The sequence below is a fragment of the Mercenaria mercenaria genome, unplaced genomic scaffold (genome assembly GCF_021730395.1).
Source record: "Mercenaria mercenaria strain notata unplaced genomic scaffold, MADL_Memer_1 contig_644, whole genome shotgun sequence".
In the NCBI taxonomy this organism is placed as follows: Eukaryota; Metazoa; Mollusca; class Bivalvia; order Venerida; family Veneridae; genus Mercenaria; species Mercenaria mercenaria.
Window position 1 is genome coordinate 14,948 of NW_026463531.1, and position 25,032 is coordinate 39,979.

The window sequence follows — 25,032 nt, forward strand, 5'->3', positions numbered from 1 at the left end:
TGTGTCGAGGTTGAAAGCATTTAGTCCAGTAAGTTCTGGTTAAACTGCTTACATCTACATCTAAAAGCAGAAACCATCTTGTACGCCACCGAAAGGGTAACAACAGCTCTTCTCTTTGTACAAAAAATGAAATAGTTGAATCAAAACTCTTTGAAGGTCTTAATGGGGTTATGATTTCTCTTTTAAAGTTGCATAAAGTATAACCTGAAATTCACTCAAAATAATATGGCTCATGTCTCAAAGGTACCAGCATTTAGTCGAGTAATTGACTGATTCTTAACAAAATATGCCACTGGTTCTCAACTTTAAAACTGATGTAACAATTTAGGAGCATACATTTGTGCTGAGCCCAACAGCAACCCTGCAACCCGCCCGGGGTATAAGAAAAAATACCAGAACCAGTTGAAAATACGATAAAGTTATGTGCGGTATGTAAAACTACGAGTGCCTGGAATTTACTCGACCAACCTAGGCAAAGCTCGGAATTAAATTCACTACCGGGTTGAACAACATTGAAATATTCTTAAGAATTTTTGCGGATGAAGGCTGCATTTCTATCTTGCATATACTTTTAAAAGGGTATTACACAACCCGTGTTTGGGACCTTTCCTCGTGAATCTTCTGAATTTCAATCTCAAACAGTCTAACTTACTTATAGGTGTTTGTGAAACCTTTCCCAGGGTCATGCGGAAGACACATCAAATAACTGTGGGAAAAGTTGTGCCAAGTTCCTTCACTATCCCATCGAAGTATGTCAAAGTTAGAGTAGCTTTGACCTCTCTCACGTGTTTTTCCAATAGCATGTCTGATCAAATCTGAACCGTTATTTTAAGGTCAAAAAGGTCAAGGCCGGATGATGACTAAATGTTATCATGACTCTCTTTGAAATAAGATTTTTCCATTCGTCAAAACTTTCTTTTTGTAAATCAAAAGATTACTTTTAATACTGTTTTACGTCAAATGTGTACATACCCACTATTTTGGTACTACATTTTCTAACACCCCAACATGTGTTGGGTGCAACGCATTTTGATAGCGACAACCAATACTCGGCCGAAATTTGTTAGTGTCTTCCAAAATACGTTGCTACCTATTTCAAGTACAAGCTTTTTCATAAGATATACGAATGCATCAACGGCATGTGTTGCAAACAGAGGTATTTATGTTCTCTTGAGAAATAACTCTATGTTATTTTTCAGTAGGTATGCAAGAGCTATAATTTCTGCTTCTATTACCCTAATCCAGTCCATATAATATAACATGCCTCGATTAATCAATTTTACGTTCGAGCAGGTCACGGGTGTGGTCAATTTAAGGTACATTCTATAGCCAAAATATCGACATTTTAGTGCTTGTCTTTACAACCATTTTGCGAATTTTTACTGAAGAATTATATAATTTGATGAATGAAATGCCTATTGAAAATGATTTAGCTCTCCTTTGAAGTATATACTTGAAAAAAAATCCAATTTTGTACCCGAAAATCCGGACAGAAGACAGAAAAAAATATTTTTAGGCGGTCATAATTTTTCAAAATCGACAGTGTCCATTCAACATATTCTGCCTAAAAAGCGTGACCAAAACGGACCTAGATAATATATCTACTTCCTGCGAGCAATCAATTTTTAATAAATTTGATGAAAGTGCCTTTTATAGTCGATAATTTCAGATAATTTTTTTTTTCCCTCTTTTTTTCATGCAGACATCATCATTTCACAACTAATTTGGAGATAAACATGCGTATCTATGACAAAAATCCATAATATCATTACAAGGGCAATACACATAAAAGTCAGATGTGTCAATTTTTTTTTAGAAACGGTTGCAGTCACAAAGTAATTGACAGAATAAAATGTAAATTTCAGCATATTTTTTCACACAAAAATGTGTTAGTGCGTAGAAATGTGATCAGGCTGAGCACATGGCCTTATGGTTTCATGTTTTTCGGCGTTTAACGTGAAAACATTTAAAGCACAGGATTCACAAACTTTAAAATTTATGCTTAAATCTATATGCGATACCTTATGCATTTAATTATAATTCACTATAATACGCATATGGAAGTAACTGGAATAAATTTGGACTATTTCCTTCGGAAGTTTACAGGACTGTCCTGTCAAAAGGCCTCTCTCGTGTTTACATATTTTGACAGGTCGAATTGTTCTGGGACTAGGAACAATGGTAAGTACAAAATTATATAGATTTATATAATAAAATTAAATATTTTTGCAACGAGTTCAAAGTAAGGTTGATTATCAGTCGACTCTATGTCAAGATCTGAGAATGATTTGCCTATTTTTGGGCGGAGAACATAGCATATGCATGCTTGTATCACTCCCACCATAGATTATCATTAGATCCACGGTAGATCTACAACAAATCATTCTCAATCTTGAAATAGAGTCGATGCAGAATTAACGCATTGTTTCATATGAATCGATCAGAAAGACAGAATAGATCATTGCATAGAAAAAAAAACGATGTACTTTTTGCATTCAAATTTGACAAAAATTGGGAAAACATAGACTCTGCATTTATGCTATGAAATATGTCTGATCGGACGTGCTGAATCATCCGGCAAAAACCATCAATTTTTTTAAAAGTAACATTAATTAGAATCAAGGTCCACTGTGCATTTTAATCCGCCCATGTGTTTGTTTCAGATGAATGATACCTGCACCAGGGAAACAATGTCATTTGCAAACTTTTTAAACCCTTGCTGGGCGTTCACATTGACATTTCTTGTTCAACAGAATACATGATGTCGACCAACAGTCCCGCTAGGTAAATGTCAATGTTCTATATAAGGCTATATTCACAATAATTTCGTAAAAAAGAACAATGTCTATAAGTAAGCCAAAGAAAGGACACCTCTGCTAGCTGACAAGGTCAAGGGTCTGAATGAAGCATGATCTGCACCAAAATATCAACAAATTTATACATTTATACAATGGAATGAAATAACATACAGTAGGCCTATATTACAGCAAGATATGATTAATAAATAGTATCATACTTATTTATTTTACATGGCATGCATAAATTTGTTCAACTTCAAAAACAACTGTGCTGTAGACCTACAGAATCAGCATAAGAAATTAACTACATGGAAGTTTTAAGATACATTAATCCACATTTGGGCAAGATTCCATATATAATGCTGATTTCCTTATATGGTGGTTTTCTAAATAATGAAGCTTTCTCTTCTTTTTCACCTTATTTTAAATTCAGTTCATTTTAGAATGTGTTTTGGGGCAAATCAATGTATTCAAAAATTTGTGTGCAATTTCAGATGAATGGCTCAAGCATTTTTAAAGTTATTTTAAAAATTATATAGATCTAGCTAATTTTGTCCCCTCTGCCACCAAAAGTGTACATTTTGCATGAAGGATATTTTAAAACTGTGTTTTACTTTTCAAACCAAATTTAAATTTGTTATAGCTTTGGCTTTTCTTAAATGAAATCTAAACTCTGCACATTTAAAACAAAATATTTTCTTTTCATTACTACATTTATTCTTACCAATAGTTCATGTCTTGTGAGGGAAAAACCCCTTCATAAAAATATAGTGATACATTTAAAAGTTGAACACTACAATTTCATAACCCCATTACTTTTCTTAAGTCATAATGTTTTTCAAAGATCTTTATCCTTACACTTTGAAGACACCTTATGATTTTATTGTTTTATAAATAATTTTCTCAGAATCTTCATATATGTCTATACACCCAAAAATTCCCTTTTAAGTATTCTTTAAATAAAATGGTTTTTACTTTATTTCCCTCTAAATGGAAGTTACAATGGTTACAAAGCAGTTTTCAGCTTCACAATTAAGCCAAAGTGATGTCCCCCTGTGCACCTTTTTTTGACATTCATCAGTTATCATAGCATTTATACTGTAATATGTTTGGCAGTTCTATATTCTTAGCAGTGTGTAAGAAAAAATCAGGCTTTACTTGATAATTAAGCATTATATAAGAATCCCAGGACAATTTAAATTTTTTTTTTGCATTTTTCTCAAGTTTTCGGTTTAAAAGGGGAAACATAAATTTTTATTAAAGTTTACCTACATATGAAAATATTCAGTAGTTAGTATTGTGTAGTTGAAAGAATTTACTTACTATGAACATATTCCATGAAAAATATATTTTGCTGCCATTTGTCCCCTGTGCATCTTCTTAAAATTAGTAGCATTATAAAGATGTATGAATTTTACCATTCCATTTTACCATGCATGGAAATTTTGTCATTTTTCTACTCTGAATAAGCAGTGCATGTAAACTAAATAAATTTCAATGTGTTAATTGTTTTTTAAAGTCACTTATTTTTCTTTTAAAGCATTACATGTTGCTGAATTTTCCTGTTTGTGTTGCAAAAATTTTTCAGTTTTGTAGTATTTTGTGGAATAAAGTAATTGTTCAATAGACTTTTTGTCTTAGATGATCACCATTAATCTTGTTTTGAACAAAAAAAATAATACTTAATGAATATTTACACTGATTTTTAGTATGTGTCCCCTGTGCATCCTGAAAATCACCAGACATTTTAAAATTTTGGAATGTGGTTTATAAACCTCCCAAAATATGAGAAAAAAATAATTTTTATAATAATATGTTAATTATTTTTCATTCAGCAACAACTTTTCTAGGTTAAATTTTATTTTTATGTCAGTTTTTGTGCAGAAAGGGTGTTTTTAAAAAACCAAGGTCCACAAACATTTATTAAATAAGTTTCAAACTATACACAAACACCTATTCATATATGTTGAAAAACATTTACTGTTATACATTTTTCCCTTTGTCATAAACACTGCAATATTTATCACCCATCTTAACGGGAAAATTTCTCTGAACTTAAAACTAAAGGCTGTTCAAAATATTATCTAAATTGGGTATTTCTCAACACTTGCCCAAAGTTGTATATTTCCTTGAAATTTGAATTATTTGCTATCATAAAAATAGGTGACCACCAAAAGAATTGGGTTTGTTTTTTCCAACCCCTATGTCACCTTTTGCTCTTATTTTGAAAACCCCCAAATATGTTTCCTCATAGTTTTTTTTTATACTATACTATACTTATTTCAATGAAAATATAAATTTATTCAAAGAAATAATGGGACAATAAATGATAAAATTGCCAAAAGAAGACTGCCAATTACACACCATTTTATACAGGTAGGTGTTTAAAAGTGTTTTGAAAATAGATATGGCATTCAGCACTTATTTTACAAACTATAATAACTGTTTCAGAATTATGTACATTGTATTTTTAAAAATTGTTTTTATGTGAAGTGTCAGAAATTTATAGAGAAATCACAGTTAATTGTGAAAGAAAAATTTATGTAATATAAATGTACATGTTGGGCTTTTTTTAGTTACAGTATGATATGGGAACAAAATGCCTCAATGCAGCCAGTTCTGGAGCTTTGGCTAGACTATAACAGTAGACATCAAAAAAGGACAGGATAGTTAAAACCTGCATTTATGTAATTTTTATGTAATTACTATTTTTCAGTTCAATGAAACTTGGTACATCAGCATGAAGTGACAGGCACAATTGTCAGGACTATCAAATTTGATTATTTGTTTCTTCAGTTATTATGTCATTTTCTTTTTTTAACTGTCATATCTTTGCTTCCTTCATACCTTTTGCATTAAAACTCTCTTTTTGCAGATTCCATCATATTCAAATGGATCATGGTATACTTCATGGTCAAGCAGCAAATTATACACATACTATTATAATAGTGGATTTTACATCTGATGACAGTTTTCTAAAGATATGGTCCTTTAGAATCTTGAATTAAAGAAAGAGTTACAGTTTCTTTTTTTTTGTTCTTTTTGTACTCAGCTCCTCCCCCACTTTTCTATCCAATGCCCTTGAAACTTGTAATACACTTTTACCTTAAATGTAAATTAAGGCCTTTATCTATTTTAGCCTAAAATCTAAATTTGGAGTGTTATGCCCCTTTTTATATTATAATATAAGAATTATATTTCATCTCCTACAGTTTTCATACTGTGTCACAGTGCAAAAAATAAGTTGTTATGAAATTATCAACATGAAGTAGGCATGCACATATTGCAAGACTTCATTTCAGGGTTTCTTTTTATTGAGTGATGTCCTTTAAAATATCACAAATACACTTGTACATTGTGTATGCCTACTCACAGTTTCAAACAATTCATAAGAAATTTAGTATACATTATGGACATGAAGTGATCATGTGGGCCTATATAGAGTGTTAGTTGAAAATGGAATGCATAAAGACATACAGACAAATATATATCATCTGTTTGAATTCAAAGCTAAATTTCTTAGTCTTTATTACTTGTGTAAGGTACTGTTTTTCCACTTCTTAATGACATTTTCTTGATAATGTCTGTCAGACTGATAATATTATAACTGTAAAAATTTTACATTCTAAAATTTTGTGTTTTATGAACAATAAAACATGTTAAGTTTATACTAGTGTAAAAAAAGCTAAATTTTTTCCATTTCAGATGATCATCTGAAGGCCACAATTGTTTAAAGCACTGGTCAACGAAAACTGAACTATTTGATGGATCATACATCTGCAGAATGTTTTACCATATTTCCAGAATCAGAGAAATAGAAATATCAATATTAGAGAGAAAGAAAAGTATGCATCATGTATGAAGAACTGCCTAAAAATAATTTGCAAAATACATTGAAATCTAACAATTGCTAATTGCATAAGGAAGTTAAGAAATTTTGTACTCTTCTGAAAAATGTGTCCAGTGCAATTTTCTTTTTCCCAAAATTTGGGGCATAATTCTGAATAAAAATTCAACATGGCTACAGGGGTAATACCAAAGGTTTAATCTTATTTTCCAAACACATTGGGGAAAACAGAGAAGAAATATCAAGAATTAGGGAAAAAGAAATAATTGTCATGAATGAAGAAATTGCTTTTTATTACTTTACAAAATACTTTTTTTCCTCACAACTGTTAATGATATTAGAATATGAAAGTTAAAAGTGTTGACTTTGATTAATCTTCAACTTCACTGAGCATAGTTCTTCATAAAATTGTAACTTTATAAAATAGTCTTGTAGAAAAAGTGTAAGACTTTCATACTTGTTTTATAGAAAATGTTTCTGGATTTTCAATGTAAGTTTGCTAGACCCAGACCACAGCTCCTAATCAAGGTTACACTTAGATGTCAAAGGTTAAAAGGGTCTGTTTCTGTCTGGTCAATAACTAAACCCTACATAAAGGGATTTTGGAATTATTCGGCATAAATTTTCACCATAAAGGGACAAAGTGTTAGCGCAAGACCCAAACTCTTGCTCCAAGGGCAAGGTCACACTTAGAGGTCAAAGGTTAATAGAGTCTTTTTGGTGTCTGGTCAATAACTCTGGGGATCCATGAAGGGACTTTTAGATAACTTGGCATAAATGTTCACCATAAAGAAACCAGGTGTCATGCCCAAGACCAAGACCCCTAGCTCGAAGGTCACACTTGGAGGCCAAAAGGGCAGATACAAAAATGACTTTGCCGTAGCATTTCTTTGTTCATGCATGGAGGGTTTTTGATGTACAATGGCAAAATGTTCATCATCATGAGATGGTGTTTTGATGAGTAAAACCAGGCCCCTAATCCTTTGCTGTTACTATAAATAAACTATTACTGTAAACTTCTATTTTATTAACCCTTATCATGCTGAACATGATTAATTCTGTCTTTGCGACCAGTGTAGATCATGATCAGCCTGCACATCCATGCAGTCTGATGATGATCAGCACTGTCGCCATTCAATCAGTATTTTTGGTAAGCATCCCGTTTAACTTTTAAAGGGACTGTCCAAATTGAAAAATGGACAAGTTCATTATAAAATTCAGCAGGTAAGGGTTAATATTTGCCCTAGGAGAAAATTGGGACTACTTTTCTGTAGTACAACACGCATGTTACATCCAATTTTTTATGTATTTTGACGAAAGGCTGCCTGATAAGTACTTTTGTGAGGACTTAGATTTTTTTCAGATTAACTTCTCTTTGTTGTCACTATAAACAATATACAGACAACTTTTTACAATTGACCGTAGGAGAAATCAAGACCATTTTTTGCTCCACTATTCGGAAATAGGGGGGTCAAATACTACTCACCCCGGCGTCGGCGTCGGCGTTACCGTTTTTGGTTAAAGTTTTTCGGCAACCTTTTTTTTCTGTCATACTTTGTTACTATTGCTTATATCGAAATGTAACTTCACATAAACAAATTTTCAGTATATAAACAAAGTATGTGTAGGGGCTGAGCCCATTATACCCAAGGTCAAGGTCACCAAGCTGTTATACTTGGGGTTTTTTTTAAGGTTAAAGTTTTTCGGCAACCTTTTTTTTTCTATCATTTCTTTGTACTATTGCTTATACGTACTGTAACTTCACAAAACATTGTCCAATATACAAAGAAAGTATGTGTAGGGGCTGAGCCCATTAAAACCCAAGGTCAAGGTCACCAAGGTGTTATACTTAGGTTATTTTTAAGGTTAAAGTCTTTCGGCAACCTTTGTTTTTCTGTCATATCTTTGTTAATATTGCTTTTTATCTTACTGTAACTTCACATAAACATTGTCCAGTATACAAACAAAATTTGTATAGGGGTTGAGCCTATTATACCCAAGGTCAAGGACACCAAGGTGTTATACTTAGGTTATTTTTAAGGTTTTAAAATTTTTCGGCAACCTTTGTTTTTCGTCATATCTTTGTACTTTTGCTTTATATCATACTGTAAGTTCAACTTTGTCCAGCATACAAACAAAGTATGTGTAAAGGCTGGGCCCATTATACCCAAAGGTCATGGTCACCAAAAAGTTATACATAGAATTATTTTCATGTTATTTTTTCCGAAGCTTTTTTTATAGACATATCTTTGGTATTTTAAAAGATAATGACTTGAAATTAAAAGTATTTGGTTTTTTGATCATCTGCATGTGTGGCTACATACCCCATAACTCTAATTGTGTTTTTGATAAATTATGCCCCTTTTGTACTTAAACTTTTTGCAATCTTCGCTCTCTGAATACTACTTTAATGCAATATAAGATAAAGACTTGAAACTTTAAATGTATCTTATCATCATCATCTGCATGTGTGGTAACAATCCCCATAACTCGATTTGTATTTTTGACCAATTATGCCCCTTTTATACCTAAATTTTTACAAACTTTTTTTCTGACATAAATTTGGTGCTATATAAGATATGACTTGAAACTCACAATATATCTTTATCATCATCATCTGTAACAATCCTAATAACTCAATTTGTGTATTTGATGGAATTTATGCCCCTTGGTGTATCTTCCTTTTAAAGTAGAGGTCTCTTATTCCCGACATATATCATTTTACGTCATATCCCCGAATAGTGGAGCGCGCTGTCTTACGGACAGCTCTTGTTCTGTGTTACTTTCATTTTGTTGTATTTTAAAGGTACCTCTTCTGGTAAGGAGTTTTTTGTAGACTTAAAAAATAAAAACTTACTTCCTTTTGTTGCTGCTATATAAAACGATTATTCTTGAAACTTTTTACGCTGGTTGTTAGAATTGGATATGTCATCGTTTTGGCTTTCTGTCTACCAAACTTATAGTTTTGTACAGAAAAAGTTTATTATATCATCTTTTCTGACGAGCATATATTTAACATCCTGGCACTCTTGTTTTATTTTGTTCTTGCCAAGATGCTGTATTGGCATACAGTATGTATGATGAAAATGTTTTTTAGGCAGGGGACGTTGCTAACTCTATTACAAATTCTTGTTGTTTTTTTTTTCTGGAGTTGTTGCCCTATTTGATCTGAACTAATTCATCACATCGTGAACTCGTGAACTTAAGTCGAACAAACATCCAACTGAATTGAAACTAGGATACATCAGAGCATGAAAAGAATATGTACATGTTGCCCTGACTTTTATGATCGATTATTTTGTCTGGAGTTGTGGCCCTTCTTTAACGACGGATGACAACTACATATAGTTTCCTTCTTTCGTTTCAAATAAAACTTGTTAAGCATCAAAACATTATGTAGACATGCGCATTTGTTTCTTGTTCAGTTGTTTAACTTCTATATATTTTTCCTTAATACCCTTATTGACCCGTCGTTATTATAAATTAATTGAATGAAAAAATTTTTGTCGACATCATTCTAGTTCGCTTTGCAACCTTCGTGGGAAGGGAAAATTGTCAAACTTACCGATAATGGGAAGAGTTTGCTTCCTTTTGTAGCACAACTGTCTATGCATTTTGTGCCTTGCTCATATACATAACACTTTTATTTTGGTGAACATGCATGAATTTTTTATACTGCAAAATAAACAGTCATCATTGATTACTTTACTTGTCGTCACTTTCATCCTTTTTATCGTAAATAGCACAGTCATACGCAGAAGATGCTGTTACAAACTATTTTCTCAAAATTCAGACCAAAAATTCATCAGATGCCCCCATTACATAACTATATTTTTAAACTTTTTGCAGGGGGAGAACACCCTGACTCCTACTCCACGCTGGAGCTATGTATCTCGCTGGTGACACATTCTAAACTGTTGCCTCGCTGCATCAAATAAAGGCATTTCTGGATCCGGACTAGCCTGGGAAGCCGTTTTACAATAATTGTCAGAAGAAATCTTACCTACATAAAGATCCCCAAATTAAATTGTGCCAATTAATGTTAATTGGCGTTCATCCGAGTTTTTTGATATTGTCAATTTGCAGGTAGAAAAATGGTTTTAAATTGTCAGACTTGATTCCCAGGCTAGATCCGGACCTGCCTTTAAGTATGATAAAGGCCTTTAAGGTCGATGTCGGAAGAGGGGTCTAGCAAAGTTTTACAACATTTAAGCTTATCAACGACGTCGGCAGAGATTATGAAGTTGTTTTTATTGTCAGGCTTAAGATGCAGGCATACTTAAACTCCCCAAAACGAAAGCCGTTTTTGTACAACAAAACTCCATCAAGTTTGAATAAATAGTTCAAATGGTTATGAATTTTGTACAGTAATCATTTCTGCGTACAGACTGAAGTATTACCATTAGTGGATTCATAGCGGAGGTCGTGGGGGGAGGGGGTTACCGGGGCGCTCCCGCCCCTAAAGTCGCCGGAGCATAGGTAATTTGTCTTATGTTCTGGGTAAAATAATTGCAAAATATACATTTTTTCTCGCTCGCTACGCTTTGATACATAATTTGTCTTTTATTCTGACCCGAAGAATTGAAATACGCATTTTTTTTCTCGCTCGCTACGCTCGCCCCTAATGATTAATCTTTTGTTCCGGCTGAAAAATATGCTATTTTTTCTCGCTTGCTACGCTCGAAAACTTAATTTGTTTTCTGTTCTGGGTTAAACATAAAAAATGTATCTCTTTCTCACAGGTAATTTGTCTTACTTGGTTTTTTTTTTTTTGTTATTTTTTGTTTTTGTTTTGTTTTATTGAGGGAAAAATGCATTTTTTTTTCTCGCTCGCTATGCTGGCACATTTAAAATCTGACAGTTTGCATGAGCTCCAAAAAACCTTTTTATTTTAGTCCTAGGTAAACCCTCTCCATGAAAATCCTCAAAAAACGAACGGCTAAGAAATTCCGAGATACTCGCGCAAGAATAAGTCTGACAATTCATAAGACGTGACTAAATTAGCATGTTATTTGTGTTGATTTTGTCCACAAAACCGTCCTTGTCATAACAAATAAGTACCCCGAACGCCCAGAAAGCACCAAATGGATCCATTATTTTCATATTTTTCTGGGGAATCATGCCCCGGACCCCCCCATTTGCTCTATCTTCAAATATTTTACGCCCCCTCTTACAAACCCAAAAACTGTACCCGCCCCTGAGGTAGTCAGATTAAAAAAAAAAACGTTATGGATGTAAGAATTTTTTTTACAAAGTTTGGAACGATAACGCTTTTACCATATTAAGTAGACCGTTTGAAAAAATGTTGGATAGTTCAATGAATCAGATATTCTAGATTTCATTTCAGGTTGTAGAATATTTTGAAAAAAAAAATTGATTATTCTTCGAATACTTTTTGACTGTACTAGTAACTGTTAGAATTGTTATTGGATCTATAAAAACTGCCGAGAATGATAATCGGGATAAAGAACTCTCCCTTTAGGGAAACGGGGTGAAGAACTATCCTTTATTAAAATTTGGCGGGAATCGAGCACGTTTCCACCGTGCAATATTTGTATTTATAGTAACAAAAAAGTAGTCCGTCATGGGCAACAAAACACGATGAAAACAATCGTCTGAAGCATTTTAAAGTATATTTTTAATCGTAAATTGTCAGCCTTTTAGAAAAATTTGGGTAATTTTAAAGGTGGCAGAACTAGATACATGTCTTGTCTGTCTATTAATACATTTTAAATGGACTCCGCATGTATTTTGAAGCAACCCTTGATTTTGAAAAAACATGACCAATTTTGTTATCAAATTCGTCGTCGTACGACTTATGAAAGAGTCGTAGTCGTAGTTTGATTATCTAGTCGTATACTTCGTTCCAAGACGAATCTATTGGTGTATACATTTTATGACTTTTGTCCGGTAACAAACCCACCAATCTTAATTATTTAGACCCACTATTTTTCCGATAGAATGAACCTTAATTATTTTATATTTCAAACCGGTTTATTCCTTCACAAATAACTAAGCAGACAAGTCGACACTTCGTGTACAAAAATGCGTTCATTACATGTTTGAAGAGCTGGCGTTTACCAGAAATGTTGCCACAGAGAGGAGGATGTAAGAAAAATGCAGGTAAGTTTTTGAACATATTGTCTTTTTCATTTAAAGCATATTTCATTAAATTAAAGATGAATGAGAAGTTACAATAATTGGCCTATAAAGCTTATGGATACAATGTTATTTTAAATATTTCCATGTGTTATTTATTTATTTATGTCCAATAATCATCGGTTATTTCCATTAAAAAATGATTACAAATTCAGGAATGAATGCCGATTGAACGCATCTTTCGATGGTTGTTGCCAATAGCAGTTGAATACTTGGAAAGCTGGAAAGCGTAACAATCTTCCCCAAACTAGAACAAAATGTGTTTGACCATAAGACCTCGGCAAAGTTCGATAACTTGCCAAATCGGCTCAGGCACTTCGGAATTTTGGCCCTTGAAACTTGTTTTAATAATCAAAGAACTAAAAGTCTGATAAGGCAGTCCATTATAATCAAAGTACTGAAAAGTCTGATAAGGCAGTCGTTGGAGACATACGCTTTTCTCAAAAGCATCCCTAGTTTAAGAAATATAATATCGTGGTTATTTACTAATTGTTCTATATATGTAATTTTGATGGTATCCTCATGATGATGATTTTGATAGCGACGTTGTGCTATTAATCATACCTTTAAACGCAAAAGTAAAATATGGTGATGATAATGATGATGGCGGTGGTGGTTATGATGATGGTTATTAGTATATGCATTTTACTGTACATTGGGAAATAATTACAGCAGTACTATGCTGACCTTCCGAAACTGGAAATAGTTTAAAAAATCAATCATGCATTACGTGTTAGATTGTGTCACTTTTTTATCAGTATACATCAGTACAATATTTTGCTTTGCTTTATTTCTTATCAGGTATTGAAAGGAAATTTATTGGGCGATGGGTAAAGAAAACATACAGGTGGACAATAAAAGTTTATGCTGTTATTTGGTAAAGTAGTTACAATATGTTATTTGGTAGCAATACCTGAAGGTAAGTAGTCAGATAAAAGCTATATGTTATTAAACCGTTGTCTTTGGTCTGTTTTGCTCTGCCATCTAATCGTTTAGTGATCAAATTATCTGTTTTAACGCTTGTTATCAAAAAAAAAAGAAAGAAAAAAACTGTTTTGATGGTTGTTTTTGTAGAAACGGAAGATAAAATTTCGATGTTATTGAACGTTGTTATTGGTCCGTTTTGTTCTACCGTATGTGATACTGGCTATACATTCGTATATTCGTTTGTGTCCGTAATATCTGTGTTAACGCTTGTTGTTGAACTGTTTTTCTGTGGCTTTTGTAAAACAGTTTGTTTATGGAGGTAAACTGATCAAACTGATTTGAACGGCATTTGTCATACAAATTTTGCTTTCGAAATGCGACTTTGCGTATTCGGTGCTAGATGCTTCCTGTGTATGTATGTTTTACGTAAGAAATATTTCGTATTATACTGCCAATGGCTTAGTCGTAAGAAATTGCAATAACAATGATTCTTGAATACTGTGTCTGTATGATATCTTACTGCACCCATCTAACTAACTATTTTCGTTCACAGTGCCAGATCTAGGGTTGTACGCTTTATGTCATTATAGTAATAACGAATCATTCATCAATAATAAAAAACTGTATAGTATTTCTTTTATTTAAAGATTTGATTTCGCGACATTAAACCGAACAAAATAGTTTTTTTTATTCTATTTAGTTGCTTATGCATGCAGCTTCTACATCCTCTTGTCATTGGCGTTGTGCTGTCGATATATATTATTAGACTGGAGCCAGGGAAGAAGCACTGTCAATTCAAACTGTACACTAAGAATAGAAGGGCAGCATGAGAGCACTGTCGAACCATTTGGCGGATTGCATTAGAGACTTTGCTAAATCTAAATATACACTGGAGTGGCAGGCTGGCATGACCTCGGAGTTCTTTCACCTTGAACTGGTGAAATTAAATGGAAACTTTGCTAGTAGGGTAAGCAAAAACAACTATTAAGTAAAATTTCTGATCTATTCAAATATACGTAATTACAAACTTGAATAATGGCTGTATTATAAAGTACTAGTACATGTCTTATAAAGACTACCGCCTGATATATTTGGATTAAATCCAACAACTTTGCGAGGGAAAAGTAACTACTATATAGTGTTGATTAGGTAAAATCAAGAGAAATAATATCAAATAGTGCTGAATATAACTTACATTGACATCTTTGAAAGTAAATAATCCAGAAGATCCGGAAGATCCAGAATATATCAAAGAAATGAATGTTTGCACGTGGCTATTCAGTAATTAAAAATATCATTCAATGTACCTTTTTATGGGCAAATTTTATTTCATAAAATACTAGTATTTGGTGGCCCTCAACACACTTTGTGCATTTCGGTATAGCATATTGTATACACATTTTCCAGCATACTTAGGCAATCAGAGCAAAATCCATTATAAAGATGTTGAGAATTCGTTGAACATTTTTTCTTGGCCTCGGATTTTCGGTAGCTGCATTTGCTAGCACAATGCATTCTTTCCCCTCCATTCTCTAGTACATGTGTGCTTATCACAAATAGAACTTCAGCATCATAGCGTTGCTACGGTGCCCATAAAGTGACATGTTACACACTTTTTTCCACTTAGGTAATGTGAGACTTTTTTTATTTCGTTTAAACGAAATCATTTCATTTTAACGAAATAACTATTTCGTTTAAACGAAATCATTTCGTTTAAACCAAATCATTTCGTTTAAACAAATTAAGTTTAAACGAAATCATTTCGTTCAAACGAAATAACTATTTCGTTTAAACGAAATCATTTCGTTTAAACGAAATAACTAATTCGTTTAAACGAAATCATTTCGTTTATACGAAATGTTATTTCGTTAAAACGAAATGATTTCGTTTAAACGAAATCATTTCGTTTAAACGAATTAGTTATTTCGTTAAAACGAAATAGTTATTTCGTTCAAACGAAATGATTTCGTTTAAACTTATTTCGTTTAAACGAAATGATTTCGTTTAAATGAAATAGTTATTTCGTTTTAACGAAATGATTTCGTTTAAACGAAATAAAAAAAGTCTCACATTACCTAAGTGGAAAAAAAGTGTGTAACATGTCACTTTAGGGGCACCTGCCTATTTTGTTTCTATGCATTTTGGCTTGAAATCTATCATTTCAAGCTTTTCATTTTTCACGAAATTTCCATCTCGTACAATATGCCATGATATTTCATTAATTTCTGTAACAATATTATAATAATAAAAGTCACGGCCTTATCCCATTCAATCAGTATTTGTTATTTATTGTCAATAGTCAGAAGCGACAGGCTGCTTTTATTGATATATGGTTTAAATATAGGTCAATTCTCGTCATGGTTAAAATAACATGTCTCTCAGAGTGTGGGCGAGTATGGCATGTCAAACGTTGCTAAATTATAAATGGATGTTATTATTATTGTATGTTTGTTATTGTTATTCAATGTCTTGTCATTCATATTCTAAAAGTCATTATTGTTATTCTATATTTCGTTATTCTTATTGTATCTTTGATATTGTTATTCAATGTCGTGTCATTCATATTCTGAGTCTTACCATTGTTATTCTATATGTCGTTATTCTTATTGTATGTTCGATATTCTTATGGTAAACGTCATTATTATTATTGTATCTTTCGTTATTCTTATTGTATCTTTGATATTGTTATTCAATGTCGTGTCATTCATATTCTAAGTATTACCATTGTTATTGTATATGTCGTTATTCTTATTGTATTGTCGATATTCCTATGGTAGAAGTCATCATTGTTGTTCAATATCTGACGATTCTATTTACAAAACGTGCCATTCTTATACTGTGTTATGTGATTGTATTTGTATAGCGTTGCTGTGCTATTTATATCGCGGGAAATCGCACATACAATAAGAATATCAAGCTTACAAAAACAATAATGAATATATAACATCAATAACGTCTTTTACAATAAGAATATCGAACATACAATAAGAATAACGACATATAGAATAACAATGGTAACACTTAGAATATGAATGACACGACATTGAATAACAATACCAAAGATACAATAAGAATAACGAAATATAGAATAACAATAATGACTTTTACCATAAGAATATCGAACATACCATAAGAATGACGACATATACAATAACAATAGCAATTTTAGAATATGAATGACACGACATTGAATAACAATAACAAACATACAATAATAATAACATACATATATAATTTAGCAACGTTTGACATGCCATAGGCGAGTCTGTCGCTTCTTATAGCAGGTCACGGATGTGGTCAATTTAATCATTTATATTTCAAACTTGTTCAAATATATTATACAAATATTGTAAGTATTAGGGATGCATCAGGTGCAGGATAAATTTTCTTTACATTGTTGTAATGTGAATTTGGAACATGGTAGGGGTAAGATTGAAGTTAATCTCGCACCAAAAACTAAGTCACAATTGAAGGGGTCCGTGCAATAAGGTACCTATCTCGATTTTTGGTCAAAATTGAGTTAGGATATTGTTGTATAAAAAAGAACATTCCGCATCTGATTAGCTCCCCCACCAGCGTATTCTGCTGCTTAAAACTGAAACAAAATGCTATTTCATGTATGCAACATTGGGTCTAACTCCACAACGAGTAAATATCAGAGAGTACAGGGTTTTGATGGCTGTTTCTGATAATGAAAAGATCATAAGACTAATGTAAATAGACTATATCAGTAGTTTCAAAAGTCATCAGGTATGTGAAATTAATATATTTCATTGATAAATGTAGGCAAAAATGATTCGCAAATCATTGTTTAAATGCAACAATGGTCCTAACTCTACGGACTTAGAACCTTTGTTGCTTAACTTTTTTGAGTTAGATCCCTTGTTGCATAAACATAAACGACATAAACAAGATTTTGTTATAAAATTGATATAAATAGAGCAATATACACGAAACTGTGTAATATGACTATTTAAATAGTATACAATCTATAGCTGCAATAATTTTGGGAAATATCACATTTCACCGAAATTTTACAAATATGCGATTTCCCAACATTTTTGCGAAATGGAGATAGGTACCTTTTTGCAGGGACCCCTTCAATTTCCAATGGTGTTTTTGTCATTGCCAGTTCCTAGAAGTTGACACACTATGTATTTGTTGGTCTGACAGTTCCAAGGCGGTGACACACGATGTAGTTGTTTGCTTTGCAACTGATAGTTCCAAAGCGGTGTATTTGTTTGTTTTGTCATTGCTGTCTAATTATTCACTTTGTACATTTATCATATCACTTTGCATCCGAGGCATATACCGACTCTTTCAGACAACATCAAATAGGATTTTTTGAACGATTTGACGAAGTTCCAAAAATCTCCATATACCCTTGCTCCGTCACGGACCCCTGTGGGATTTGTGTTTATTCCGAGATCAAATAGTTTTTTCGTAGAGGAAAAGCTGACATCCAGGTATTTTTAAATCGTTAGAAAATGCTGAAAATTGCACCACCAACCCCATTAGCAAAAAAGAAAAAAAAAGCCTACGTGTATACATTTAGAAGGGGTGACCCCTGCGCGTGGCCCCTGACTATAGACCAATGCAAATGCGACTTAGCCTGTTTACCTTCATTTTTAATACTTCCGGAAAAGCTCTGACTCCATATTCTGTGTTGTCAAAGACTTACGCATACCTGGCGAGATTGTATAATGGTCGTCCTAAGGATATACAATAAACATTGTATAAACAGCTCAATAACCGAAACTTGTATAAAACTTTGGGTAATCCCCATTTTTCCAATTTTATTTCTATCGCGTCTTCTAACTTAACAAGAGCTCGTCGAACACAAAATGCCCCCCTTGATGCAATCAGTAATTGCATAAGGAACAGAAATTATATGCTCACTCTAAACAAAAGTTCTACCGTTCTGGTTCAATCTGACCCTGACCTTTAACCTATTAACCTTACAAGAGATCACAGAGTGATCTTGGCCCCCACCACTGAGCCATTTTTGAATGTTCCAAATTTCAAGACTAGCTCAAGGTCAAAATCAAGGTCAAATTTCATATCAGTACAAAACACTGCATATGGTCCAAATTTGAAAGCTGCGGCTTGAGAAATGTGAAAGTAGGTCACTAGATCAATTTCAAGGTCAAATTTCATATCGGTACAAAACACTGTGCAAAAGGTCCAAATTTGAAAGCTGTGGCTTGAGAAATCTGTAGCTTCAAAAAAGTGAAAGTAGGTCACTAGGTCAATAACAAGGTCAAAGTTTGTGTGACGGTACGTTAAACGAACTGACAAAATTGGCCCAAACGAATCAACTGAAGAATGCTTTAAATGTTTAATTTCTGCCTTTGTGTACAATCTGTCTTTTACAAGTCTACAGACTCTAACATTCTACGTCGAAACTGCAAAGAAATAAGTACGAAATATTACCTTAAGGGTCTTAAATCTGAACACAAAGAAAATACTGCATCGTGAAATTATGTGACAAATCTATTCGAACGTTTGGAAACAATACAAATATCAGTCAAATGCCAAATACAGCCGAAAGAGTTAAGTAAAACATTTAAATGTACTAATTTGCATCAATACCAACCTCTTTGGGCCTGAATAATGTGTCCACGAACGAACGATTTGACACAAATGTTAAGCGTATCTTAAACGTATTCGTAATGGCGCGTAAAGTAAAAAGGGAGGTTACTAATGGCTATCACAATCTACGTTTCGTTCTAGAACTGATTCGTACCTAGTTAATATCGTAAGCGACAGTCACATGGCTCCCTTAAATTATGATAAGTAATTTACAAAGTTAATGTTATAAAATTAATTGTGCCTTCAAAATACATTATATTAAATTAAATCATCTCTGCATTCAGGCTCTCCGACGGGGATTCCTCGGTCTCGTGTAGCAGGATCAACTTGTGAATAGGTCTGTCCAGATAGGTTACAGCATTTACTCGCTTACCTTTACTATCAAGCGATGAATCCGCCAAAGCAATTCGTGTTTTCCTTACCAGACCATCTTGATCCTTCACGGTTTCAACTATCCTAGCTAACCTCCATTGATTCCGAGGCTTACTATCCTCCTTGAGGATTACAATATCTCCTGTACACATGTTGCGCTTTGGAAATTGCCATTTATTTCTTACCTGAAGATTCTGCAAAAATTCAAGCTTCCAACGAGACCAAAACTGATCTACCAAATACTGTGTTCTGCGCCAACGTTTACGACAATACAAGTCTTCTCTTTGGAAGTTTCCTGGCGGCGGAAGAATGACCTTTGATTTTTAGGTAGGTAAGAGGTTGGGAGTTAAAGGTGTAGTGGAATGTGGATCGTGTATGTTTTCAACTGTGAGCGGCCTGCAATTGATTATGGCAGAAGCCTCATGTAGGAATGTTCTTAAACTTTCGTCATCAAGTTGTGAACCATGGCTTTCTAAAAGATACATCAAAACGGAGCGAACTGACCTGATTTGGCGTTCCCAAACGCCACCCATATGACTTGCTGTGGGCACATTCATTTTGAACGGAAAGAAGTCACAATCTTGTTCGAGAAGAAATTTCTGAATTCTATCATTGTCTAAATTAAGGACCTCTTGATTAAACTCGTTCTCAGTGCCAACAAAGTTGGTCCCTTTTTCGGATCTAAGCTGTCTGATTGGACCACGCAACGAGATAAACCTACGTAAACAGTTGATGAAAGAATCAGTCTCTAGCGAATTAACAGTTTCAACATGGACCGCTCGACAAGCCATACATGTGAACAAAACCTCATATCTTTTCAATTCCTTTAAACCTTCTTTGATGATAAATGGTCCTAATAGGTCCACAGCACAGTAGCTAAATGGCGGAGAAGGTTCTAATCTTTCTTCAGGTAAGTCGGACATTTTTTGATATTGTGATACTGCGCGAAGTTTTCTGCAAACGCGACATTTAGAGAGCATAGAAGAAACAACACCACTGCAACCAATTATCCAGAATCCGTTCTGACGGATCTCATTTGTGGTCATACCACGACCTTGGTGCAAACACCTTTCATGAAAGTGTCGAACAATTAAATCTGTTATATGGCCTTTATTGGGCAACACAATGGGATGTTTGAATGAACTAGAGCCATTCATGTTTTGAAGACGCCCACCAACTCTTATAAAACCACCACAATCCAAAAAGGGATCTAAACGACTCAACTGAGAACTGGACTTCAGAAGTCGATGACGTACTGTAACTTCTTGCCTACTTAATGGGGCATTATCTATACCATGCGACTCAAGTTGGTCAATTTCCTCCTTAAACTAGCCCTCTGAGCAATCTTACATATAATCAGTTCAGACTGGCGCAATTCCTCAACACTAAGGGGCTGTTGTGGAGAAATGGGTAATGATATGTCATGGTTAGCAGTAGACCCTGTAATAGGCCTTTTGAGTAGTTTGGCCTTTAGCCGCAGACAATTTGCGATAGCTCGTTTTGCACGCAGCCAGTCAGAAAAATAATGAAGACGTTCTAAGAGAGATGGTAACGACTGACATGATTTTGCTTCACTTACTAGGAAACTTTGGGTCTTCTTAATCTCAGGATCGTCAGTGTCAAGAGTTGTGTTTTCGTTCTCATTCAACGTCAAATTCTGTTCCCACAGAAATGAGGGGCCTTTGAACCAAAGTTCGTTACCTACTAATTCATTTGCGTAAAGCCCTCTTGAAGCAATATCTGCGGTATTCACTTCAGTGCCAATATAATGCCATTGCGACGACTGAGTATGGTCCCGAATCTGCTGTACTCTGTTGGCTACAAATACATGGAACCGACGAGCTTCGTTAGAGATGTAGCCTATTACGACCTTACTGTCCGTTCAATATACATGGGTAATGTCTTCATATCGCAACTCTTGCTGCAACAAATTCCCTATTTTTACTGAAAGCACAGCAGCAACCAGTTCTAATCTGGGAATGGTTATGGGTTTAAGAGGTATCACCCTTGATTTCCCCATTAACAAAGCACAGTGAACCGTATTCTCATGATTTACCAAACGGATGTAGGAACACTGACCGTATCCAACAGAACTCGCATCTGAGAAATGGTGCAATTCTACTCGTGATACTTCACCAAAGCTTTCAGGGTTCACACACCTATTAATTTTCAGACTAGCAAGACTGTGGAGACCTTGCCACCACCGTTGCCATTTTGCATGCAACTGTTCTGGCAAAGGATCATCCCATCCAGCCTTGCTGGCACACATCTGCTGCAGTATTTGCTTACCCAGAAGTATTACCGGCGCAATAAGACCCAATGGATCATAAAGACAACTTACTGAAGACAAGATACCACGTCTGGTGAGGGGACGATCTTTAAGAGCTATGTGGAATTGAAAGGTGTCAGATTCTATACACCATGACACACCCAATGCCCTCTCTATGGGCAATTTGTCACGAACTAGATCAATGTTTACCAAGTCCTTGGCTCTATCTTCTGGGGCAAGAGACTGTATAACCTCTTTCTTGTTTGAAACAAATTTATGGAGTCTTAGGCCACCCTTACTGCACATGGACTTTATGGCTTCTATAAGGCTGATGGCTTCGCGAACTGTTGCCAGAGACTTCACACCGTCATCAACATAAAAATCACTCTGAATGAAATCAGCAGCAGCACTACCAAACAATCCCTCATTATCAAGCGCAATCCTTTTTAAACCAAAATTGGCACAGCCTGGTGAGGATGTTGCACCAAAAAGATGCACTGTCATGCGAAAATCAACTGGCTCCTGGGAATAATCATTCGAATCCCACCACAAAAACCTAAGGTAGTCTCGGCATTCACTTGAAACCTTAAACTGATAAAACATCTGCTCTATATCACATAAGATAGCGACCGGCTCCTTTCTAAATCGACATATAACACCAACTAGCTTATTTGTCAGGTCCGGGCCTTGGAGCAAGTGCTGGTTGAGACTATGACCTTGATAAACTGAACTACAATCAAATACAACTCGAATCTTGTCTGGTTTGTGAACATTGTACACACCATGATGTGGGATATACCAAATCGTACCATTATGAGATGGGGTGTCTACGACCTTCTCTGCATGACCCTTGACCATGAGGTCTTCCATGAACTGACTATAATGGTATCGAAATCTCTCGTTGGTTTGTAACCGTCTCTGAAGGTGCCTTAGGCGGCTAAGTGCTAGAGCTCGGTTGTTAGGAAGAACTGGACTTGGGCTTCTAAACGGCAATGGCATTTCGTAATGACCCTGTTTGTATGCAATGCCATCTTCTAGAATTGAAAGAAACTGCAAGTCTTCTTGGGAGTAGGACAAATTGGTTTCCGGACTGTCGCGAAAGTCACGTTCAAGCAAGTTCAAAACATCACTGCTAATGATCTCTTTCACAGAAGTTCTTACTGAAAACAAGACAGACTTAACGCAATAGTTTTCAGGTAACGCACGGACGGAAGGAACTTCATATGCGACGATACGATGACTGAGACCGACGGCATCAGCTTCAACGTAACCTTGACTGACAATACCAACGATTGACCAACCCAAGTCTGTTCTCTGGCCAAATGGACATTGTCCATCTGGTGGAATAATTTCTTTTGGCATCAATGCTTGGGGGCAGTTATACCCTATCAACAATCCTACTTCACAAGCGTTTAAGGGCATAAGCTTTGTCGCGATCTGTGTCAAATGTGGCCATGAATTTGCAACATTAGGAGTTGGGATATGAGCCCTGTTCGCTGGCATAATGTCTCTAGTGTAGGCAGGAGGTAGAAGTATTCTTTGACGACTGTCAATGCCACGAACAACCAAACCATTAACCTTCTCACTGCAACCACCTTATCTTCAGCATACATTGTGGAGAGGGACAACTTCACTGGTGTGCCTGATAAACCAAGAGCAGAACAGGTGTCGCGAAGGACAAAGGACGTATCTGACTGAGAGTCCAATAACGCATATACCAGATTTTCATGGTCCGGATCGCTGGAGTGTGATACATAGACAGGGACAATAGCTGAACATTTACTCTCAGCACCGCAGTTATTAAGGAATGTTGTTCCAGACTTGACACTGACATCTGGCATTTCAGGTCCTGAAACGCAAGTAGGGGGAACAGCAAATGCATGGTTATCTGACTTGGAATCAGTATTAGCTGAACCTGCAGGCGGCTTGCCTTTATCCCCATGTAATGATGTTGGATGTAGTTTTGAACAAACCTTGCACTTCTTTCTCTGTGAGCAAGACCTTGAAACATGACCTGTCCTTAGACAACCAAAGCAAAGATTATTCTCTTTGGCAAAGTTCTTTCTTTCTGCTAAAGCTTTGGCAAGACAGAGTTTACAGTTATTTAAAATCATGATTTTCCTTGCAAAAAACACAAGCTTTTCTATTTGAAACGTCGCATGTACCAACATCATGAGAACTGTTTCGACGACCATCTGTGGAACTAGACATAAAAGAACGACTACCTACTGGCTTATCTGTGAATGGGGGTTTTCGTGGTCGATTAGGACCTTTCATGTGATTGGAACTACCTTGCTCTCTGCCACATTTCAGAAGCTGGGTCAGAAGCGATTTTAGCTTCTTTTGTCACAAAGTCTACAAACATCTAAAAAGATGGAAACTCCTTTGACGTTTCCTTATGAGAAACGACCTGCCTGGCCAACATCTTTCGATTTTCACAACAGTCGTTCAGAATGTTAAGATGGGAAATATCAGACATGGCAGACAGGCACTGTCGTAAGAAGTCACCAAATTTAACAAGATCAGCACTGTCTTTGTTTTGAATTTTTGGCCAAGACTCAAGTTTGTCTCTGAAGGCCGAGGCCACTACGAATGGGTCACCATACCTTTCATCAAGAAGCCTTTTAGCTTCCTCATAGGCATTGTCGGTTGTGCAAAGAAAATAGTTTTCAATGACATGACCACCTACATATCGTTTCAAATAGTGAATCCTTTCGCTGGGTGAAATCTTCCTTGAATCTATGAGGGTCTTAAAGGCGGTTTTCCATGCGGGGTATTGAATTGGATCTCCGTAGAAGGTGTTTGGTTCGGGTAGGGGTAGGCGATTTAGAGATACTTGATCAGCAAGAGACTTTGCCAAATCAACGTGTCCTTGATTTAAGTCTTGTGATAAATGTGCATTTTGTACTTCAACTTGATTTGTGTCTAGCATGCCAGTGGTGATTGGTGGTATAAATGGAGGCACTGATGGATTCAAGCCAATATGTGTGTTTGTAACAACAGGTGGTTTGTAACTTTGATATCTTGATCATTTTGGTGTTCAGTCTTCATATCTGCATGTACATCTG

The 25,032-nt window shown here is 35.0% G+C and overlaps 2 protein-coding genes across 2 annotated transcripts; both read right to left on the reverse strand.

The window, feature by feature from the left end:
* Positions 1-19,055: 19,055 nt before the first annotated feature.
* LOC128554687 (uncharacterized) lies at positions 19,056-23,481 on the reverse strand. The gene is made up of 2 exons (XM_053535997.1): positions 19,328-23,481; positions 19,056-19,136 (listed from the first exon to the last, which is right to left on the reverse strand). The coding sequence occupies exon 1, from the start codon at positions 23,465-23,467 to the stop codon at positions 21,578-21,580; it is 1,890 nt and encodes a 629-aa protein (XP_053391972.1). The 5' UTR covers positions 23,468-23,481; the 3' UTR covers positions 19,056-19,136; positions 19,328-21,577.
* LOC128554688 (uncharacterized) lies at positions 20,019-20,852 on the reverse strand. The gene has a single exon (XM_053535998.1). It carries the CDS (start codon positions 20,850-20,852, stop codon positions 20,019-20,021), a length of 834 nt encoding a protein of 277 aa, XP_053391973.1.
* Positions 23,482-25,032: the final 1,551 nt, after the last annotated feature.